Source organism: Sycon ciliatum, chromosome 4, assembly GCF_964019385.1.
Source record: "Sycon ciliatum chromosome 4, ocSycCili1.1, whole genome shotgun sequence".
Lineage (NCBI taxonomy): Eukaryota > Metazoa > Porifera > Calcarea > Leucosolenida > Sycettidae > Sycon > Sycon ciliatum.
The window spans coordinates 10,392,235-10,413,038 of record NC_088646.1 but is presented as its reverse complement, the minus strand read 5'-3'; the positions used below and the strand labels follow the sequence as shown (position 1 = coordinate 10,413,038).

The following is a 20,804-nucleotide window of genomic DNA, read 5'->3' as shown; positions in this document are numbered from 1 at the left end:
CATATCGTGCAGGAGTCTTCCCATCTGCGTGGAAATCTGCTATTGTTGTCCCGATCTTTAAGAAAGGACAACGCTCCCAAGCTGTTAATTACAGGCCCATCTCCCTCCTACCAACTATATCCAAGGTCTGTGAACGCATCTTCTATGAATCTCTCTACCACCATGTCACCCCTGCCCTCTCCTCTGCACAATCCGGCTTCTGTCGTGGCGACTCAACTACTTTGCAATTGACACGCTTAATCCAGGATATTTACGGACATCGTAATCTGAAGAAGCATGTAGGTCTTGTCTTTTTTGATCTGTCAAAAGCGTTTGATACAGTCTGGCATCCAGGCCTACTTGCAAAGCTTGAGGACATTTTTCTAGTACATGGTGCAGCTCTGCAGTGGCTGTCGTCATATTTGTCGTCCCGTCATCAAACTGTCCGTGTCTCTGCTTCCTTGTCCGATCCTTTACCTGTAGTGTCTGGTGTTCCACAGGGGTCCATACTGGGTCCACTTCTTTTCCTAACTTATGTGAACGATCTGCCCTCTCTAGTTCCAGACGTCAGCCTTTTTGCTGATGACACTGCACTGTTGTGCTCTGACAGCTCGCCGTCCAACCTCGTTACCTCCATGCAGACCGGCATTAACTCCACCATAGCATGGATGGAAGCTTGGAAGCTGAGGCCCAACATCGCGAAGACCGAAGCAATGTTCATCAGCCCATCGCCGCCTACTCAGCCGTTGCACTTTCCAGGAGCCAATGCTAACGTTAAAATTGTTCATGAACACAAACACCTTGGTGTTATATTCGACAGCCATATGTCCTGGTCCCCACAGGTCCAGTCAGTATGCAAGCGAGCTAGCTCCTCCCTTGGCATGTTGCAACCTCACTGCCACCATTTAATCGCAGCACGCCTCAGTGCTACAAAGGAAGCATTGGAGCATGAAACTGATATCGCAGTGAAGATAAGTCCATACAACTGCACAAGGACCTCTTGCAAATGAAGCATAGCGGCACAAGTATTGTATTTTGGAAACAATGAAGACTACTGATAATTAGTGTTGGTCTAGCTACTCTCCAGTGTGTAGTGGCGCCATGCAAGGATCATGGAAGAACAATCGTAAATGTAGGAAGTACTGTATGCTTCTAAACAATAAGAGTCATGCAAAATACATGTACTACTAAGTACTAGTCATGTAGTCATGTGAAAACTGTACAGCAGGGATACTACACAAGTGTGTGTGTGTGTGTGTGTGTGTGTGTGTGTGTGTGTGTGTGTGTGTGTGTGTGTGTGTGCATGCGTCCCTGCGTGCATGTGTACGTGTGTGCACGTGTGTGTACTGTATGTGCACAAGTATGTGGTTCGACATGCAGGTCGTTTGCAGCTATTTCCAAAATATAACACACACACACACACACACACACACACATACACACACGGGTGGTGAGCCCGCCTTTCGGCAATTTTCACTGCCTCTACTAGGCCGCACTTTGTTTTTTCTATGTTTCTCGTCGGCAAGTTTTAACAAAAGGTACGCGGGCGGGCGGAAAAAAAACAAAAGCCAAGGAAAAAACAAGAACAATTTCTACTAAAACTATATACCTTTTACAATGTACATGACATGTATATGCGTGATTCATACAAGACACTGCGTATACCATCAAGAGTTCGTACTCTTGATACCATGTATACAGTACTACATTGTACAATCATGTACATGTAGTCCCATACATGATTGCACTACATTATCACATCAGCCCACGAAATCAGAATATCAGGCAAACAACAATGAGAGCATAAAGTTTGATTACGAGATGGCGAAGAGAACATACATTTATCTGCTATCACATCAACAAACGTTTCCCACTCGTCGAGTGGGAAACGTTTGTTGATTCATTAATTATTGGTTTTGTTACTTCAACGTTCTTGTGTCCGCTTATCAAACTCTTGTCTCCACTTATCAAACTCTTGTCTCCATGCTGCTCATCTTTTCCTTGCCATGCGTCTATTGCTTGGATTTTCTGCCTACGACATCGTTCCACAGACGCCAGTTGCCGCGGAACTCGTCCGACTTATGGTATTCCTGGGACCCACGAGCCTCAGGCAGGGAACGACTGAAAGCTTCGTCATGACAGCCTTCATCGCAGAGAACGGACGAGGAGCGCTCCTTTGCTGCTGTGGTGCAAACGTTTACGATTATTGATTGACGCATCTAGCTGCTGCAGCATGTGCAGCGTACATACATGTACACATGTACGTAGTAGGAACTTTTTTTTTCTTCCGAAATTTCTGAAAACCTACGCGGGCGATGACGAGAAACATAGAAAAAACAAAGTGTGGCCCTAGGGGGTGAAACGACTGACCCGAATTCCTTTATAAACTAAAGTGTATCCTTTCGACTTTTCAGTTGTCGACTGACAATGCCCCATACATGAACACATTCCGTGACAACATAATTTCACATGCTCTCTATTGCATGCACATGTACATGTAGATGCTTACTACTGAGGCCGGCCGAGTGAGGATGGCGTTATACGTCGAGTGCGTCATTTCTGGAAATATAATTATACAGTATTCTTTTATTCCACGATGGCGTGACGCCAATAAGGACGATTGATAGGTGTGATAGAACTGATAGCCAGAAACACCTAGATGGAAATAATTAATTACCCGGGGAGGCAAGAAGCAATTGATCATGAAAAACAAGTGGGGGCAAAAACGTTAGCAGGGGTGATCAAATTAGCAATTCTAGAATTAGCAATTCTGCTCTCTCTTCAGAATTGACGACGGAATTTGTGTAATCGAACGGTGCATCCACCATAACTAATTCTAGAATTGACCGAGATGTGTGTACTCGAACGCGGCCATTGAGTGCTTGCGAAATAATTCCCGACTAGGATTACAGACGCTGAGCATGAGGGCTGCGCGCGTCCCACAGCACCTGTGTGGATTCACAGGAAGTAAAGCGTGACTTACGAAGTCTGAAGAAATATCATGCTGAACGACACCTGCTGGGACGACGGTTTTAGACCAATACATGTAGTCTGGTAGTAGGCATAGCTTACTGGTAGAGCATCGCTGACCAGCGAGGTTCCCTGGTAAGACTGTGTGTGCCAGAGTCGCCAGACCGACCTAAAAAAAAACGCGCTAGCAGTAGCAACCGGAAGAGGAGGTGAGACGGAGAGGAAGCGTCTCAGGCAAGTAAGTTGATCATGTTTTCTATTCGACTACCGGTATCGTTGAGACAAGTGTGGAAATAAGCTCCACAGTCCGGGAATGGATTCCAATACTGGATGCATCTTTGGTCATTGGATTGTAGTTTTTGTTTGTACAGTTCGTGTATTGACTGTCTGTACATGTATTTTAGAATGTCAGCTAGCGGTGTCGCTTCGCCGCACAAGCACAAGGCTATCTCTGCGCTGTTGAATAACTACCGGTATGTGATCTCACCCATTTGCCTGTGAATGCGTCGGCAGTTTGTGTCCAGAGTGCACTCGTGATGGAGGATTGTGGACGCAGCTGAAGAAACCACGGATGGCGTCCAGTGGCCGAACTCCAAATCAGAGAGAGCAAGCTGTCACTTCTGTCCTGAATGGTCCTGCGCCTGTCGATGTGCAGCACCAGGATATCCGGACGGCTGCCTGTCCACCAACCCACGCCATGTGACCCTGGTCGGATATGCCTCGCGTTCACATAGGACAGCAGTACAGGTAGCTAGGCATCGAAGACGCGATTTTGCCATTCATGGGCCGAGAAATACGTAGCATATCTTCAACCATATCGAAGGGAACCCTGGCGCGCAACGCGTAGATCTACGACCTATTTTAGTTACAGACCAACACTAATGTAAGTCTTGATACGTTATGAGATGCCCCGCACTGCCGCAGCGCTTCCCCTACCTGTCCACCATATCTACTGCCCCGGCCTAGTGTATAATGATAAGCGCGCCAAGTCTCCCCTCACCTCGTACCTCCGTCACTTCGTCCCCGCCGCTGCAAGTACAAGTAACAGACGCTCAGACTCAGACTCAGAGTCAGATCGAGTCTGCACGGTAATGCGTCCGCAAGGAGGACTAAAATATTATCATTTTGATGCTCCCGAAGTCCGATATCTCGTCGACTCGGAGTAGTTATTCATCCCATGCAGATTGAGGCGCTGCTTCACATCCTCGAATGAGCAGATCTGCTGATTGAGAGGGGAGGCAGGAACTAATACTTGGACTAGCATTCGGTGATTCTCTGCCTCTTTACTACTGCTACTGCTGCTGCTATTGCTGCTGTTCAGTGTGTGGCCTCATATTCTGGCTGGTAGGTGCTTTCTGTTTGAATCGACCAGGACGACAAGACGATGCAGTGGTGTGGCCCGTTGCTATCGCTGGCGGTAGTGCTGCTAGCATGCTCCCAGTGTCCGTATGCGGTGCTTGGTTACTCCTGCATAGATGAAGGGGAAGTTCTGTACGTGCCCATACCCAAACACAACGAGTCCTACCCGAACGCCATTATGTGCAAAGACCTGACACCGGACAGGAGCAACTGCATTCCTCTTCTTTGGAGCACTCCAGCATGCCAAGGCGGATACTATCTGTCATTGGGTGAACTAGGTGGTGAAAACAATGCAAGTGATGGAAACGATGTAGTCTTGCCGTGTCCAGCGGGTTTCTACTGCCCCATAAATACTATCTGTCTTGTGCCATGCCCACTCGGGGCATATTGTGTAACTCCCAAGAAGAATGCCAGTTTAGCCAAAAATCCAACAGTGACCTGTGATCCAGACTACGGCACGCAGCAACTGAGTGACCGCACAGACCCACACAGCCTAACCTGTGGTGGGCCGGCCGGCCTGGACAGGCGCGTCATCTGCCAGAAAGGCTATTATTGCCCGAATGTCAGCATGAAAATCCAATGCCCAAAAGGTTCGTATTGCAGATCCGGCCGCGTATCACCACAACCCTGTCCATTACTGTCACGATGCAAGCCTGGCACGACTGCGCCCATCGTCAACGGTATCGGTCTCATCTTCAACCTGGTCCTCATCCTGCTTGTACTACTCTTTATTCTTGCACTGCGTTACAAAGAAACACTGAAGGCCGCATTTGGCACTCATGTTGTGCCGAGGCTGCCCGGCAAGGCACGCAGTTATGAGGTATGTCAGGTTGAGCAGGCAGGCAATGCTGAAGAAATGGAGTCCATCAACACCAGCACAGCTGTTGGGGATCCAGAGCAACGGTACGGTGCCACTGGTACCGAAGCTACCAGAGCAGTGAGCCCCAAGGATTACACGATGGAGATTGAATTCCACAATCTCAGTTTAACGTTGAAGAGCAACAAGGTCAAGGTGCTGCAAGGTGCTACTGGCAAGCTTCGACCCAAGACACTGACAGCAATCATGGGTGGAAGCGGAGCAGGAAAGACAACGCTGCTAAATACATTGAGTGGCAAGGCATACTACGGCGCGGTGGAGGGAGATATCATGGTCAACGGCAAGCCAGAAAACATCACAACCTACCGCAGCATCACAGGTTTTGTTCCACAAGAAGACATCATGCACCGAGAGCTAACCACCAGGGAGGTACTGTACTACCAAGGAATTCTCAGACTGTCTGGTTGTGCAACATTCCCAGAGATTAATCGTAAAGTGGATGAGGTACTGGAGCTGCTTGGCCTGATGCATATCAAGGATTCTCAGATCGGTGACGAAGAGAAGCGAGGCATTTCCGGCGGCCAGCGTAAGAGAGTGAACATTGGAATGGAGCTGGTAGCTGATCCAACGCTCCTGTTCCTGGATGAACCTACCAGTGGCTTGGACAGTGTCTCAAGCATGCAGGTAAGACTCGAGGTTGTAATTGTGTATTCAATGATCAGGCTCTTGCACCCCTGGTCCCCTGCACACGTATTCACTCCCCGACCTGACCTGACCCGACGCGACCTGACCTGACCTGACCTGAACCTAGTGCATTACATATGCCAATTGTCAACCAAAACTCCTTTGAACATACATGTACTTTTGGGTCAGGACCAGCGGAAGCAGTTTTTGATTGGTCGAGCCATACCATAGCCTTGCATACTTTGAGTATGATTGCCATACCATAGCCTTGCATACTTTGAGTATGATTGCCATACCATAGCCTTGCATACTTTGAGCCATACCAGATATGTGCATACTTTGAGCCAGGGAGTAGTAACATATCGGTATTTTACTACTCCCTGCTTTGAGCCATACCATAGCCTTGCATACCTTGTGTATGATATCCATACCATAGCCTTGCATACTTTGAGCCATACCAGATATGTGCATACTTAAATTAAGCCATACCATAGCCTTGCATACTGAGCCATACCATAGCCTTGCATACTTTGTGTATGACATCATGGGGGGTACGGTAAACACACAGTCATGTTGGTAGCCTAAAAAGTTGTTCCGGCGATAATCTGACCAGCCGAACCGGTTCCAGTGCACGGCGTGTAGCATCATGAATCCACCCGGTCCACAACGAGTGCTGTCAATGCTTGTCATACTTATGTTCTTTACTCTTATTACTCTCTCGTTGGCCTGGTGTTTGTGTGTCATGTGTTGATAGGTGTGTGAGGCTCTGCGGTGCGTTGCTGAAGAGGGCCACTTGACAGTGGTGGCCGTACTACATCAGCCCAGGTTCGAGATCTTCCAGATGTTTCACGAAGTCATACTGCTGCAGCCCGGTGGTCAAATTGCGTTCCAAGGTTCCACGCAGCAAGCAGAGGTTTGTATTGTTTGTTTGTATACTTTATTAATTTTGAATTCGCAAATCTGAACGAGCATAAATGCTCAATAACAAGGCAGCGAATAACATAATTATGATATGGGCGTGACTCGGTCAACCCGGCCTCCTTGGCAGAGGGCTTGAATGCGCTACGTCACAGCCAGCCCGGAGTCATGACAACTCTGCTTTTGTGTCCTCTTGAATCCAGTTTTTGTATGGATCCATACCAGGCACGTGCCCCGTATGGGTTCCTGGGTGCCTGGAACCCCCCCCCCCCTTTTTCGCTCAAAATGCAGGATTTCGCTTCATTTTTTGAAAATTTTCCCGGGGAGGCCCCCTGGAACCCCCCCCCCCTTGAAGGGCACCGGCGCACGCGCCTGCATACATGCTTGGGTGGCTCCCTTCACAGTAGATTGACACATCAGCTGGTAGCGACTGTAGTGGAACCTCCTGGCTGGGGCCGGACCCAATGCTGATACAGAGTTAGTCGCACCAGCATGCGACTTGAGGGAAAACAATCCCCAGATACTAGTACACTCATATCTCGTTTATCCGGGCGTTCCGGCACCCGCCACTGCCCGTAACTCCGAATCTATCCGGGCGTTCCGGCACCCGCCACTGCCCGTAACTCCGGGCGTTCCGGCACCCGGCACTGCCCGTAACTCCGAATCGCATACATTTTGACGGGGAAAAGCCATAGATATGGCACATGACGCAACTATCTCTGCACAAAGTGACAAAAGAGTAGTAATATTTCCACTGGAACTCTCCCAAAGGGTGCCCGGTAGACCGACGTGCCCGTAACTTTGGGGTCCGGATAACCGAGGTGTGAGCGTAGCGTACTCCGCTATGGTCAGCGGACTGGATCCAAGTTGACTCAGAAGTTGTTACTTGTTGACCGCTGACGTAATCATTGTCAAGCCCTGATACAGGAGTAGGATTAGTATTTGCAGTGCTGCTCAATAAAATGCGATCGCGTGAGTTAAGTATGCCATGCCGTGGGCTGCGTAGCCCTAGACCTGCCAACACCGGGGTGTTTACTGGTGCAGGGAACAAAGCTGACTCACTGACTCACTGACTCAGCCGTATTTCATTGAGCAGCACCCGCGGTGCTAGGTGTGTCATGACATGCTCAAATGAAGGGCGTCAAGAGGATGTAAGTTAGCCTCCTCCTGGCGGGTAGTGGCATTGGTATCAGGGACGACGGGATCAGTCTGCTTGGTCAGCCTGCCATGGCCGGACAATCATGTACAGCCTGGTATAAATGGCTCTACCATGGTCGGACCAATCATGCACAGGGTACTAGGGCATCAACGGCTGTGCCATGGTCGGACCAATCATGCACAGGGTACTAGGGCATGAACGGCTGTGCCATGGTCGGACCAATCATGCACAGGGTACTAGGGCATCAACGGCTGTGCCATGGTCGGACCAATCATGCACAGGGTACTAGGGCATCAACGGCTGTGCCATGGTCGGACCAATCATGCACAGGGTACTAGGGCATGAACGGCTGTGCCATGGTCGGACCAATCATGCACAGGGTACTAGGGCATCAACGGCTGTGCCATGGTCGGACCAATCATGCACAGGGTACTAGGGCATCAACGGCTGTGCCATGGTCGGACCAATCATGCACAGGGTACTAGGGCATCAACGGCTGTGCCATGGTCGGACCAATCATGCACAGGGTACTAGGGCATCAACGGCTGTGCCATGGTCGGACCAATCATGCACAGGGTACTAGGGCATGGACGGCTGTGCCATGGTCGGACCAATCATACACAGGGTACTAGGGCATGGCTGTGCCATGGTCGGACCAATCATGCACAGGGTACTAGGGCATGGCTGTGCCATGGTCGGACCAATCATGCACAGGGTACTAGGGCATCAACGGCTGTGCCATGGTCGGACCAATCATGCACAGGTACTAGGGCATCAACGGCTGTGCCATGGTCGGACCAATCATGCACAGGGTACTAGGGCATCAACGGCTGTGCCATGGTCGGACCAATCATGCACAGGGTACTAGGGCATCAACGGCTGTGCCATGGTCGGACCAATCATGCACAGGGTACTAGGGCATGGACGGCTGTGCCATGGTCGGACCAATCATACACAGGGTACTAGGGCATGGCTGTGCCATGGTCGGACCAATCATGCACAGGGTACTAGGGCATGGCTGTGCCATGGTCGGACCAATCATGCACAGGGTACTAGGGCATGGACGGCTGTGCCATGGTCGGACCAATCATACACAGGGTACTAGGGCATGGCTGTGCCATGGTCGGACCAATCATGCACAGGGTACTAGGGCATGGCTGTGCCATGGTCGGACCAATCATGCACAGGGTACTAGGGCATCAACGGCTGTGCCATGGTCGGACCAATCATGCACAGGGTACTAGGGCATGAACGGCTGTGCCATGGTCGGACCAATCATGCACAGGGTACTAGGGCATCAACGGCTGTGCCATGGTCGGACCAATCATGCACAGGGTACTAGGGCATCAACGGCTGTGCCATGGTCGGACCAATCATGCACAGGGTACTAGGGCATCAACGGCTGTGCCATGGTCGGACCAATCATGCACAGGGTACTAGGGCATCAACGGCTGTGCCATGGTCGGACCAATCATGCACAGGGTACTAGGGCATCAACGGCTGTGCCATGGTCGGACCAATCATGCACAGGGTACTAGGGCATCAACGGCTGTGCCATGGTCGGACCAATCATGCACAGGGTACTAGGGCATCAACGGCTGTGCCATGGTCGGACCAATCATGCACAGGGTACTAGGGCATGGACGGCTGTGCCATGGTCGGACCAATCATACACAGGGTACTAGGGCATGGCTGTGCCATGGTCGGACCAATCATGCACAGGGTACTAGGGCATGGCTGTGCCATGGTCGGACCAATCATGCACAGGGTACTAGGGCATCAACGGCTGTGCCATGGTCGGACCAATCATGCACAGGTACTAGGGCATCAACGGCTGTGCCATGGTCGGACCAATCATGCACAGGGTACTAGGGCATCAACGGCTGTGCCATGGTCGGACCAATCATGCACAGGGTACTAGGGCATCAACGGCTGTGCCATGGTCGGACCAATCATGCACAGGGTACTAGGGCATGGACGGCTGTGCCATGGTCGGACCAATCATACACAGGGTACTAGGGCATGGCTGTGCCATGGTCGGACCAATCATGCACAGGGTACTAGGGCATGGCTGTGCCATGGTCGGACCAATCATGCACAGGGTACTAGGGCATGGACGGCTGTGCCATGGTCGGACCAATCATACACAGGGTACTAGGGCATCAACGGCTGTGCCATGGTCGGACCAATCATGCACAGGGTACTAGGGCATGGCTGTGCCATGGTCGGACCAATCATGCACAGGGTACTAGGGCATGGCTGTGCCATGGTCGGACCAATCATGCACAGGGTACTAGGGCATCAACGGCTGTGCCATGGTCGGACCAATCATGCACAGGGTACTAGGGCATCAACGGCTGTGCCATGGTCGGACCAATCATGCACAGGGTACTAGGCCTAGGGCATCAACGGCTGTGCCATGGTCGGACCAATCATGCACAGGGTACTAGGGCATGGACGGCTGTGCCATGGTCGGACAAATCATACACAGGGTACTAGGGCATGGCTGTGCCATGGTCGGACCAATCATGCACATGGTACTAGGGCATGGCTGTGCCATGGTCGGACCAATCATGCACAGGGTACTAGGGCATCAACGGCTGTGCCATGGTCGGACCAATCATGCACAGGGTACTAGGGCATCAACGGCTGTGCCATGGTCGGACCAATCATGCACAGGGTACTAGGGCATGGACGGCTGTGCCATGGTCGGACCAATCATACACAGGGTACTAGGGCATGGCTGTGCCATGGTCGGACCAATCATGCACAGGGTACTAGGGCATGGCTGTGCCATGGTCGGACCAATCATGCACAGGGTACTAGGGCATGGACGGCTGTGCCATGGTCGGACCAATCATACACAGGGTACTAGGGCATGGCTGTGCCATGGTCGGACCAATCATGCACAGGGTACTAGGGCATGGCTGTGCCATGGTCGGACCAATCATGCGCAGGGTACTAGGGCATGGCTGTGCCATGGTCGGACCAATCATGCACAGGGTACTAGGGCATGGCTGTGCCATGGTCGGACCAATCATGCACAGGGTACTAGGGCATCAACGGCTGTGCCATGGTCGGACCAATCATGCACAGGGTACTAGGGCATGGCTGTACCATGGTCGGACCAATCATGCACAGGGTACTAGGGCATGGACGGCTGTGCCATGGTCGGACCAATCATACACAGGGTACTAGGGCATGGCTGTGCCATGGTCGGACCAATCATGCACAGGGCACTAGGGCATGGCTGTGCCATGGTCGGACCAATCATGCACAGGGTACTAGGGCATGGCTGTGCCATGGTCGGACCAATCATGCACAGGGTACTAGGGCATGGCTGTGCCATGGTCGGACCAATCATGCACAGGGTACTAGGGCATCAACGGCTGTGCCATGGTCGGACCAATCATGCACAGGGTACTAGGGCATCAACGGCTGTGCCATGGTCGGACCAATCATGCACAGGGTACTAGGGCATCAACGGCTGTGCCATGGTCGGACCAATCATGCACAGGGTACTAGGGCATGGACGGCTGTGCCATGGTCGGACCAATCATACACAGGGTACTAGGGCATGGCTGTGCCATGGTCGGACCAATCATGCACAGGGTACTAGGGCATCAACGGCTGTGCCATGGTCGGACCAATCATGCACAGGGTACTAGGGCATGGACGGCTGTGCCATGGTCGGACCAATCATACACAGGGTACTAGGGCATGGCTGTGCCATGGTCGGACCAATCATGCACAGGGTACTAGGGCATGGCTGTGCCATGGTCGGACCAATCATGCACAGGGTACTAGGGCATGGACGGCTGTGCCATGGTCGGACCAATCATACACAGGGTACTAGGGCATGGCTGTGCCATGGTCGGACCAATCATGCACAGGGTACTAGGGCATGGCTGTGCCATGGTCGGACCAATCATGCACAGGGTACTAGGGCATGGCTGTGCCATGGTCGGACCAATCATGCACAGGGTACTAGGGCATCAACGGCTGTGCCATGGTCGGACCAATCATGCACAGGGTACTAGGGCATGGACGGCTGTGCCATGGTCGGACCAATCATGCACAGGGTACTAGGGCATGGACGGCTGTGCCATGGTCGGACCAATCATACACATGGTACTAGGGCATGGCTGTGCCATGGTCGGACCAATCATGCACAGGGTACTAGGGCATGGCTGTGCCATGGTCGGACCAATCATGCACAGGGTACTAGGGCATGGACGGCTGTGCCATGGTCGGACCAATCATACACAGGGTACTAGGGCATGGCTGTGCCATGGTCGGACCAATCATGCACAGGGTACTAGGGCATGGCTGTGCCATGGTCGGACCAATCATGCACAGGGTACTAGGGCATCAACGGCTGTGCCATGGTCGGACCAATCATGCACAGGGTACTAGGGCATCAACGGCTGTGCCATGGTCGGACCAATCATGCACAGGGTACTAGGGCATCAACGGCTGTGCCATGGTCGGACCAATCATGCACAGGGTACTAGGGCATCAACGGCTGTGCCATGGTCGGACCAATCATGCACAGGGTACTAGGGCATGGACGGCTGTGCCATGGTCGGACCAATCATACACAGGGTACTAGGGCATGGCTGTGCCATGGTCGGACCAATCATGCACAGGGTACTAGGGCATGGCTGTGCCATGGTCGGACCAATCATGCACAGGGTACTAGGGCATGGCTGTGCCATGGTCGGACCAATCATGCACAGGGTACTAGGGCATCAACGGCTGTGCCATGGTCGGACCAATCATGCACAGGGTACTAGGGCATGGACGGCTGTGCCATGGTCGGACCAATCATGCACAGGGTACTAGGGCATGGACGGCTGTGCCATGGTCGGACCAATCATACACAGGGTACTAGGGCATGGCTGTGCCATGGTCGGACCAATCATGCACAGGGTACTAGGGCATCAACGGCTGTGCCATGGTCGGACCAATCATGCACAGGGTACTAGGGCATGGACGGCTGTGCCATGGTCGGACCAATCATGCACAGGGTACTAGGGCATGGACGGCTGTGCCATGGTCGGACCAATCATACACAGGGTACTAGGGCATGGCTGTGCCATGGTCGGACCAATCATGCACAGGGTACTAGGGCATGGCTGTGCCATGGTCGGACCAATCATGCACAGGGTACTAGGGCATGGACGGCTGTGCCATGGTCGGACCAATCATACACAGGGTACTAGGGCATGGCTGTGCCATGGTCGGACCAATCATGCACAGGGTACTAGGGCATGGCTGTGCCATGGTCGGACCAATCATGCACAGGGTACTAGGGCATGGCTGTGCCATGGTCGGACCAATCATGCACAGGGTACTAGGGCATCAACGGCTGTGCCATGGTCGGACCAATCATGCACAGGGTACTAGGGCATCAACGGCTGTGCCATGGTCGGACCAATCATGCACAGGGTACTAGGGCATCAACGGCTGTGCCATGGTCGGACCAATCATGCACAGGGTACTAGGGCATGGACGGCTGTGCCATGGTCGGACCAATCATGCACAGGGTACTAGGGCATCAACGGCTGTGCCATGGTCGGACCAATCATGCACAGGGTACTAGGGCATGGACGGCTGTGCCATGGTCGGACCAATCATGCACAGGGTACTAGGGCATGGCTGTGCCATGGTCGGACCAATCATGCACAGGGTACTAGGGCATGAACGGCTGTGCCATGGTCGGACCAATCATGCACAGGGTACTAGGGCATGGACGGCTGTGCCATGGTCGGACCAATCATGCACAGGGTACTAGGGCATGGACGGCTGTGCCATGGTCGGACCAATCATACACAGGGTACTAGGGCATGGCTGTGCCATGGTCGGACCAATCATGCACAGGGTACTAGGGCATGGCTGTGCCATGGTCGGACCAATCATGCACAGGGTACTAGGGCATGGACGGCTGTGCCATGGTCGGACCAATCATACACAGGGTACTAGGGCATGGCTGTGCCATGGTCGGACCAATCATGCACAGGGTACTAGGGCATGGCTGTGCCATGGTCGGACCAATCATGCACAGGGTACTAGGGCATCAACGGCTGTGCCATGGTCGGACCAATCATGCACAGGGTACTAGGGCATGGACGGCTGTGCCATGGTCGGACCAATCATGCACAGGGTACTAGGGCATGGACGGCTGTGCCATGGTCGGACCAATCATGCACAGGGTACTAGGGCATGGACGGCTGTGCCATGGTCGGACCAATCATGCACAGGGTACTAGGGCATGAACGGCTGTGCCATGGTCGGACCAATCATGCACAGGGTACTAGGGCATGGCTGTGCCATGGTCTGACCAATCATGCACAGGGTACTAGGGCATGGACGGCTGTGCCATGGTCGGACCAATCATGCACAGGGTACTAGGGCATGGACGGCTGTGCCATGGTCGGACCAATCATGCACAGGGTACTAGGGCATGAACGGCTGTGCCATGGTCGGACCAATCATGCACAGGGTACTAGGGCATGGCTGTGCCATGGTCTGACCAATCATGCACAGGGTACTAGGGCATGGACGGCTGTGCCATGGTCGGACCAATCATGCACAGGGTACTAGGGCATGAACGGCTGTGCCATGGTCGGACCAATTAAAAACTGCTTCCGCGGGTCCTCGATATACAGTGCAATGTGGGTATGCAGTGCAATGTGGGTATGCAGTGCAATGTGGATATGCAGTGCAATGTGGGCATACAGTGCAATGTGGATATACAGTGGAATGTGGATATGCAGTGCAATGTGGGTATACAGTGCAATGTGGGTATACAGTGCAATGTGGGCATACAGTGCAATGTGGGTATACAGTGCAATGTGGGCATACAGTGCAATGTGGGTATACAGTGCAATGTGGGCATACAGTGCAATGTGGGTATACAGTGCAATGTGGGTATACAGTGCAATGTGGGTATACAGTGCAATGTGGGCATACAGTGCAATGTGGATATGCAGTGCAATGTGGATATACAGTGCAATGTGGGTATACAGTGCAATGTGGATATACAGTGCAATGTGGGTATACAGTGCAATGTGGATATACAGTGCAATGTGGGCATACAGTGCAATGTGGGTATGCAGTGCAATGTGGGCATACAGTGCAATGTGGATATGCAGTGCAATGTGGGCATACATAAGTCTGTAGGTGAATCAATCCTTCAACGTATTTAATTCCGTGTAATGTACGAGTATGATACTCTGTCAGCCACCTGTCAAAACGCAGCTGAATCACTATTGTTGTTCCAGGTATATAGTGTTACTCCGACCAGTATCAGATGGGGGGGGGGGGGGGGTAGAGTAGCAGCTGCCGCATGTATTCATTTCCTGGAGCTATATTCATTGTACATTACACAGAACAACCGTGGGGCAATGAAGGCTTGTTCAGTCCCTACTCAGAGTTTCATGGTTTCGCAATCCGATGATCAGGCCACATGAGGATGGTACTGGCCATGCCAGTATATATAGCCAGGAGAGGGTGGGTCTTGTAGCGCTGTGTGGAAAGCTGTGTGTGGTTGTGGGGGCTGTACAGGTTTCAGGGTTAGCGGTGTTTTTTTGGGCAGGAGGCTGTGGGCAGACCAGACCCACCCTCTCCTGGCATATATACCGGCATGGCCAGTGCCATCCTCATGTCGCCTGATGATTGCGAAAGCATGAAACTCTGAGTAGCGACTAACAGTAAGTAAACAAGCCTTGATTGCGAACTCAGATGGTGAGCCAAGGAAAAAAATTTCTGACATGGAAATTGTGGGCAGTCAGTACTCCTCGTCAGTTTTGTGCTAGATTGTGCACGTCTGACTGTTCAAAATCTGGTTTAGTTGGTGGACTCGATCGCAAAACTTGTGCCCACAATTTTCATGTTACAATTTTTTTAAACTTGTTGTTCTGTGTATTACGCTCTGCCTCCGCGGTATTGACCACTGTCAGCACACTGGGTGCATCCTCTGGTACATTGTACATTCATTGTACTATCACCCGGCCGGCATGGTGCTGAATATTGGATGCGTTTGATTACACGTTCTGGACCCAGATTTCAAAAGTTCTCGAATGAGCGGAACGAGCGGATCAGGCCCATATAAATGAACGACTGGATTTTGTCGCGAATTCTGTGCTCACAATCCACTCGCAAAGCCGCGGAAAGAGTTCATGGATACACTTATTCGCACAAATCAGTAGTATTATATGCAACAGACACACGTGGGGTCAAGAAAGCGCACACCAAATGCATAAATTCTGCCGGTAGAATTAGAAATTCTGCCTCAACTTCGGAGTGTTGGGAATTGTATTCCGTGGATTCTGACTGCGAAATCTGCGTACTGTAAAACCGGAATGTCTAACGAGTCACAAAGTCTAACGTTTTAACGACCAATTATTTTTCGTTACTTGAAAAATACGTTATCGCTAGATGTCTGTGTAAAGATCCAGGTAACCATCGTTAAAATTTCTGCACGTAATCAGGCCTAAATTACAAAAACGTTTAACTTTTTGGTAGTTACACTTTCCGGTTTTACAGTAATCGAATGGGGTATACATTTCATAAGGATTTCCAGAATGGATGAAATTGTGTGTAATCGAACACGCCCATTAATTGATGCCTTTGATAGGCCATCGCAGTGGTCCAAATTAGTTCCTCAGGGGAGACTTGGTGTGATTTCTTTGCTAGGCATATTTCTCAGAGCTTGGCTACCCAGTGAAGACAAACGTTAATCCCAGTGATCACTATCTGGATGTCATCAACGATCATAACAAGAAAGCCAAGTCCGCCAAGAAGCACGCCGCATCCTCCCCAGCTACTAATGATTCAGTGGATGGCAATACAGCAATGGCACTGACCAGCCTTGGAGATTTGTGGACAATGAGACAATCCAGCATGACTACTGATGGCGGTGCTTCATCGGTACCACCAGAGCGGCAAGCCAGCACACAGCAGTTCACACCAAGGAAAGCACCTGCATTCTGGATACAGTTGCTATTCTTCATTCGCCGGGCATTTGTTCTGCAGGTATGCACGACCAAACATACATGTTTGATGTTTGATGAGTAGGGTGAAGCTGGGTCGATAAGACTCAAAATACTTATTAAAGTTACTTCGAAGTATTTTATATTAAAGGCATGAAATTCCAATAAACGTCGAATGATATGAAAGGTGGCTCCTTGCCTTGACCTAAGTACGTACAGTACATGTACATTATACGTGTTTCGTTTCCAATAACGAGTGTGGTTGTGCAGGGCTGTAGCCACCACATATTGACTGGTCCGGTAGGACATTTTACCTTTTAAGGTTACAAATTCTCACAACTTGGAGAAAGTACTTTTTCCTGTCTGCCTCTAGTGATAGTGCAAAACCATCAGATGATTGAGACGACCTTGGGTCATGATCGTGGAGCATATGCTTTCAAGCTTGATCAACACGAAGCAAAAAAAACCCTGTACGAGTCCCATCAGTCTGTCCCTGGGAAACTCTACACATACATCAGGGTACATGCATGGCTCCTCGGTCTGTGCTGCGTACATCATGCACACAGTACTGCATACATCATGCATGCAGTACTGCATACATCATGCATGCAGTACTGCATACATCATGCATGCAGTACTGTGTACATCATGCATGCAGTACTGCGACCGAACGATCGCCGAACTCCCATCAGCTCTCTAAAAAACAAAATCGTCCCCAAAAGTTGTCCGTTGAAAACCAGACCAACCGGACCGGAGGCTATGCCTCTAGTGTGGGGTGTAGAGGAGTGGGGATTCGACAAGCCCTAGTTCTTATCACATGTAGGGGTGTCGGACACGCTACGGTCACTACGGTATTGACCGTACCACTCTTTGCCCCAAGTTACCCCGTGAATCAATAATATGCACTGATCTGCGCTCTGAATTTCCAAAATATCTGGCTCAGCCACCCCTCCCTAATGTGCAAATTGTACTTCAGATGGCTGACCGTACCACACTACATTAACTTCCGACGCCCCTGTATCATGTATTTTGCGTGGATGTGCTAGATTGAGGTGCACTGCATTTAGAATGTGTTTTCACAGTGTCATTCAGATTCTTAGAATTTTCTGCTGTGCTTTGTACTCGGTTCAGATTCGTCAACTCAGTGTACTGGTGCTGGATCAACTGCTGGTGCTGATTGCGGGCGCCGTCCTCGGTGCGCTGTACAGCGAGATCCTGCTACGCAAGCTGACACTGCTGCTGTGTATGACCAGCATGGCTGTAGCCTTGACAAGCATGCTGGCTGCACTCCGATGCTTTGGCAGCTGTAAGCCCGTCTTCTGGCGAGAAAGTGCGGCCGGGATCAACCGTCCGGCATACTTCCTTGCCACCAACATCTCGCAGATTCCAATCATCGTCTTCACACCGCTTATCTTCCTCAGCTTTTTCTACACGCTTGTGTCACCACGCGCCCTGTTTCGTGATTACTACACAGCCATTCTGATGCTGGTCTGGGCCTGCCATGGACTTGGCTATCTCATCTCAACAATATTCAACAGTCGTAGTTCACAGATGGCCACAGTGGTTCTGGTACTTGTGTCGGCCATGATGTCTGGTGCTCAGCCATCGTTATGCAAGATGAAGAAACAGGCCCTCGGCCCTGTCCTCTACTCGTTGTCATTTGCACGCTGGTTTGTGGAAGCATTGTTTGAAAAGGAGGCAAACCGCTATCCGGACGCAGAGATCCAGGAAGTTGCGCTTTACTCAAGCTACCAAGGCTACCCACTTGACCATTTCGCACTGTGCATCGGTATCCTGTTTGTGTTTGGCCTGGTGTCTCGAATCATTGCTCTCATCTGCCTCATGTTCACACACCGCGGCCAGCAGAAGTAGACCAGCAGTCACGGTCAGGCACTGAACACTGAAAAAGTTCAGGCACGGCGGCAACAAAGACGGTCTAGTGAAATATGCGCCGCCTGAGTTCCACCTGTACAGTCAACTTTGCGTATAACGACACTCGGCGGGGCATCAGAAAAGCGTCCTTATTCGCAAAGTCACAAGTTCTACCCGAAGTCTCATTACATGTATATGTATTACAGTTAGATGGGACTTTGCTCTGGGCATGGAAATTCGGTCGTTATTCGCGAATTGTCGTTCTATCCGCAGTCGTTATTAGCAAAGTTGACTGTACATGTATCTTTGTTGTTGATTCTGTTCTTCCTTTCACAGTCAAGTGTATGTTTGCTTTAACGGGGCCTGCTCTGTGTTTTCCATAAGCATACGCGAGGTACTCAGTTGCTTGCGCAAAGGTTCCTGCACCAGTTCACCCTTCTTCTTTCGTTCTTTTGACCAGACTTTGCTGGGTTGAGCAGACCCAGTCTGTTTCACAGCCGAGAAAACTGCACACTGCTCAACATAGTGTTATGAGACACTTGACACTGGCTTTGCATATCTAACACGTGGGCATGCAACACTGAATTATTCACACTGTGCACTCCGGCCCCTCTCACATAGAGAGCATTTTATTGCCGCTATTTTGCTGTACTACTTTTAGATGTATTCTCCCACTGACTTTGCACCTTCACAGTCGCACACAAAATCAATATGGGATAATAATAATTTTAATATGGCAATAAGTAGGACGAGCTGAAGCGACATGTGGACTACTTTATTAACAATGTAAGCGATGGAGACGATGCAAGAAACAATCTAAAGGGTAAATAAAATACATGTAAGAAGAAAAAGGGCAATGGAAAAAAAGATGATTCGAACAAGTTTTCGTACAACACTCTTCAGGAATCACCGTTGTACTAAAGAACAAAATGAGAACAAAGGAAATAATATAGCAATCAAGGTAGGGTGACACGATACAATGACAGCACTGGAATATCGAGGTGCGATTTCTCACAAAAGTGTGTAGAACACAAGGGTATACAAGTAAGAACTAAGCGTGACAAGTGTGTATCAGCAACAAAAACAAAAAAGTGAGAACGAATGATAATAATAACAATAATAAACAAGAAGGTGACAAAACACATTTAGGCACAAGTGGCAACAACGTTGCCACACTACACAAAAGAACATTATTTGAACAATTTTAGGGTAATAACACTATCTTTCTGGACACACAAATTCGGCTTATGAATGCGCTGACAAACAGCTTCCAAAACTTGTAACTGCAAAAGATAACCATGACGAGCACGGCACAAAACAGAAAAACAGGAATCAGAATAAGTACGACAACAGTCAGTACTAGAAACCAAATGATTGTATACTGAAGACTTATTACGAGACGGACGCACACAATCTCGACTCACGCGCACACCCTCACACTCACTCTCACCCTCACTCAGCTCACCTTCTCCCTCACTGTCCGAATCAGAACCTGCTCCGTCATCCACAGCGGTTCGACTCTCCTCCTCACTTGCATCGTCCTGCGTCTCACCTTCACCACCCACGCCAACCGTGAATGCCGTTGCCTTCATGTCAGTCGTCGTCCTTTCCGATTGTTTCCTTTGTATTTTTACCGTGAATTCATAGGTCCGGTTGTAATCTGCTGTAGATCTCCGTGGTCTGTCATTTGCTGCTTTGTTTTGTGGATTAGTTGTTGTTGTTGTTGTTGTTGAATGTGAACCTGGTGTTGTTGTTGGATGTGAAGCTGGTGTTGTTGTTGCAGCCATGGTTGTTGGTATTTTTGTTGAATCCAGCTCTAGTTCCGGTGGGACAAATCGACCGCTTGTGCTTGTAGAGAAGACTGGCTGTGAAATGTTGACTTCTGTGTATCGTAAGCCTACGTTCACTGGTCAGTACATTGCCTTCGATTCATATTGTTCGTCTCAATACAAGGTCAACTTAGTTCGTAACCTCGTGGACCGTGCGCAACGTATTTGTTCGCCCAGTAAGCTGCAGGCCGAGCTCGATTTTCTTCGATCTGTTTTCTTGA

At 50.6% G+C, this 20,804-nt stretch overlaps 1 protein-coding gene across 1 annotated transcript; it reads left to right on the top strand.

The window, feature by feature from the left end:
• The first annotated feature begins 3,651 nt into the window (after window positions 1–3,651).
• LOC135814412 (uncharacterized) lies at window positions 3,652–19,488 on the top strand. The gene is made up of 4 exons (XM_065327532.1): window positions 3,652–5,809; window positions 6,564–6,722; window positions 16,587–16,925; window positions 18,014–19,488. Exons 1-4 carry the CDS (start codon window positions 4,334–4,336, stop codon window positions 18,752–18,754), a joined length of 2,715 nt encoding a protein of 904 aa, XP_065183604.1. The 5' UTR covers window positions 3,652–4,333; the 3' UTR covers window positions 18,755–19,488.
• Window positions 19,489–20,804: the final 1,316 nt, after the last annotated feature.

Bases quoted from the DNA above. Each gene is read 5' to 3' on its own strand.
- LOC135814412 (XM_065327532.1), top strand. From the start codon at position 4,334: ATGCAGTGGTGTGGCCCGTTGCTATCGCTGGCGGTAGTGCTGCTAGCA. The intron at 5,810-6,563 runs GTAAGACTCGAG...ATGTGTTGATAG, and splicing joins ACAGTGTCTCAAGCATGCAG to GTGTGTGAGGCTCTGCGGTG. The intron at 6,723-16,586 runs GTTTGTATTGTT...TTTCTTTGCTAG, and splicing joins GTTCCACGCAGCAAGCAGAG to GCATATTTCTCAGAGCTTGG.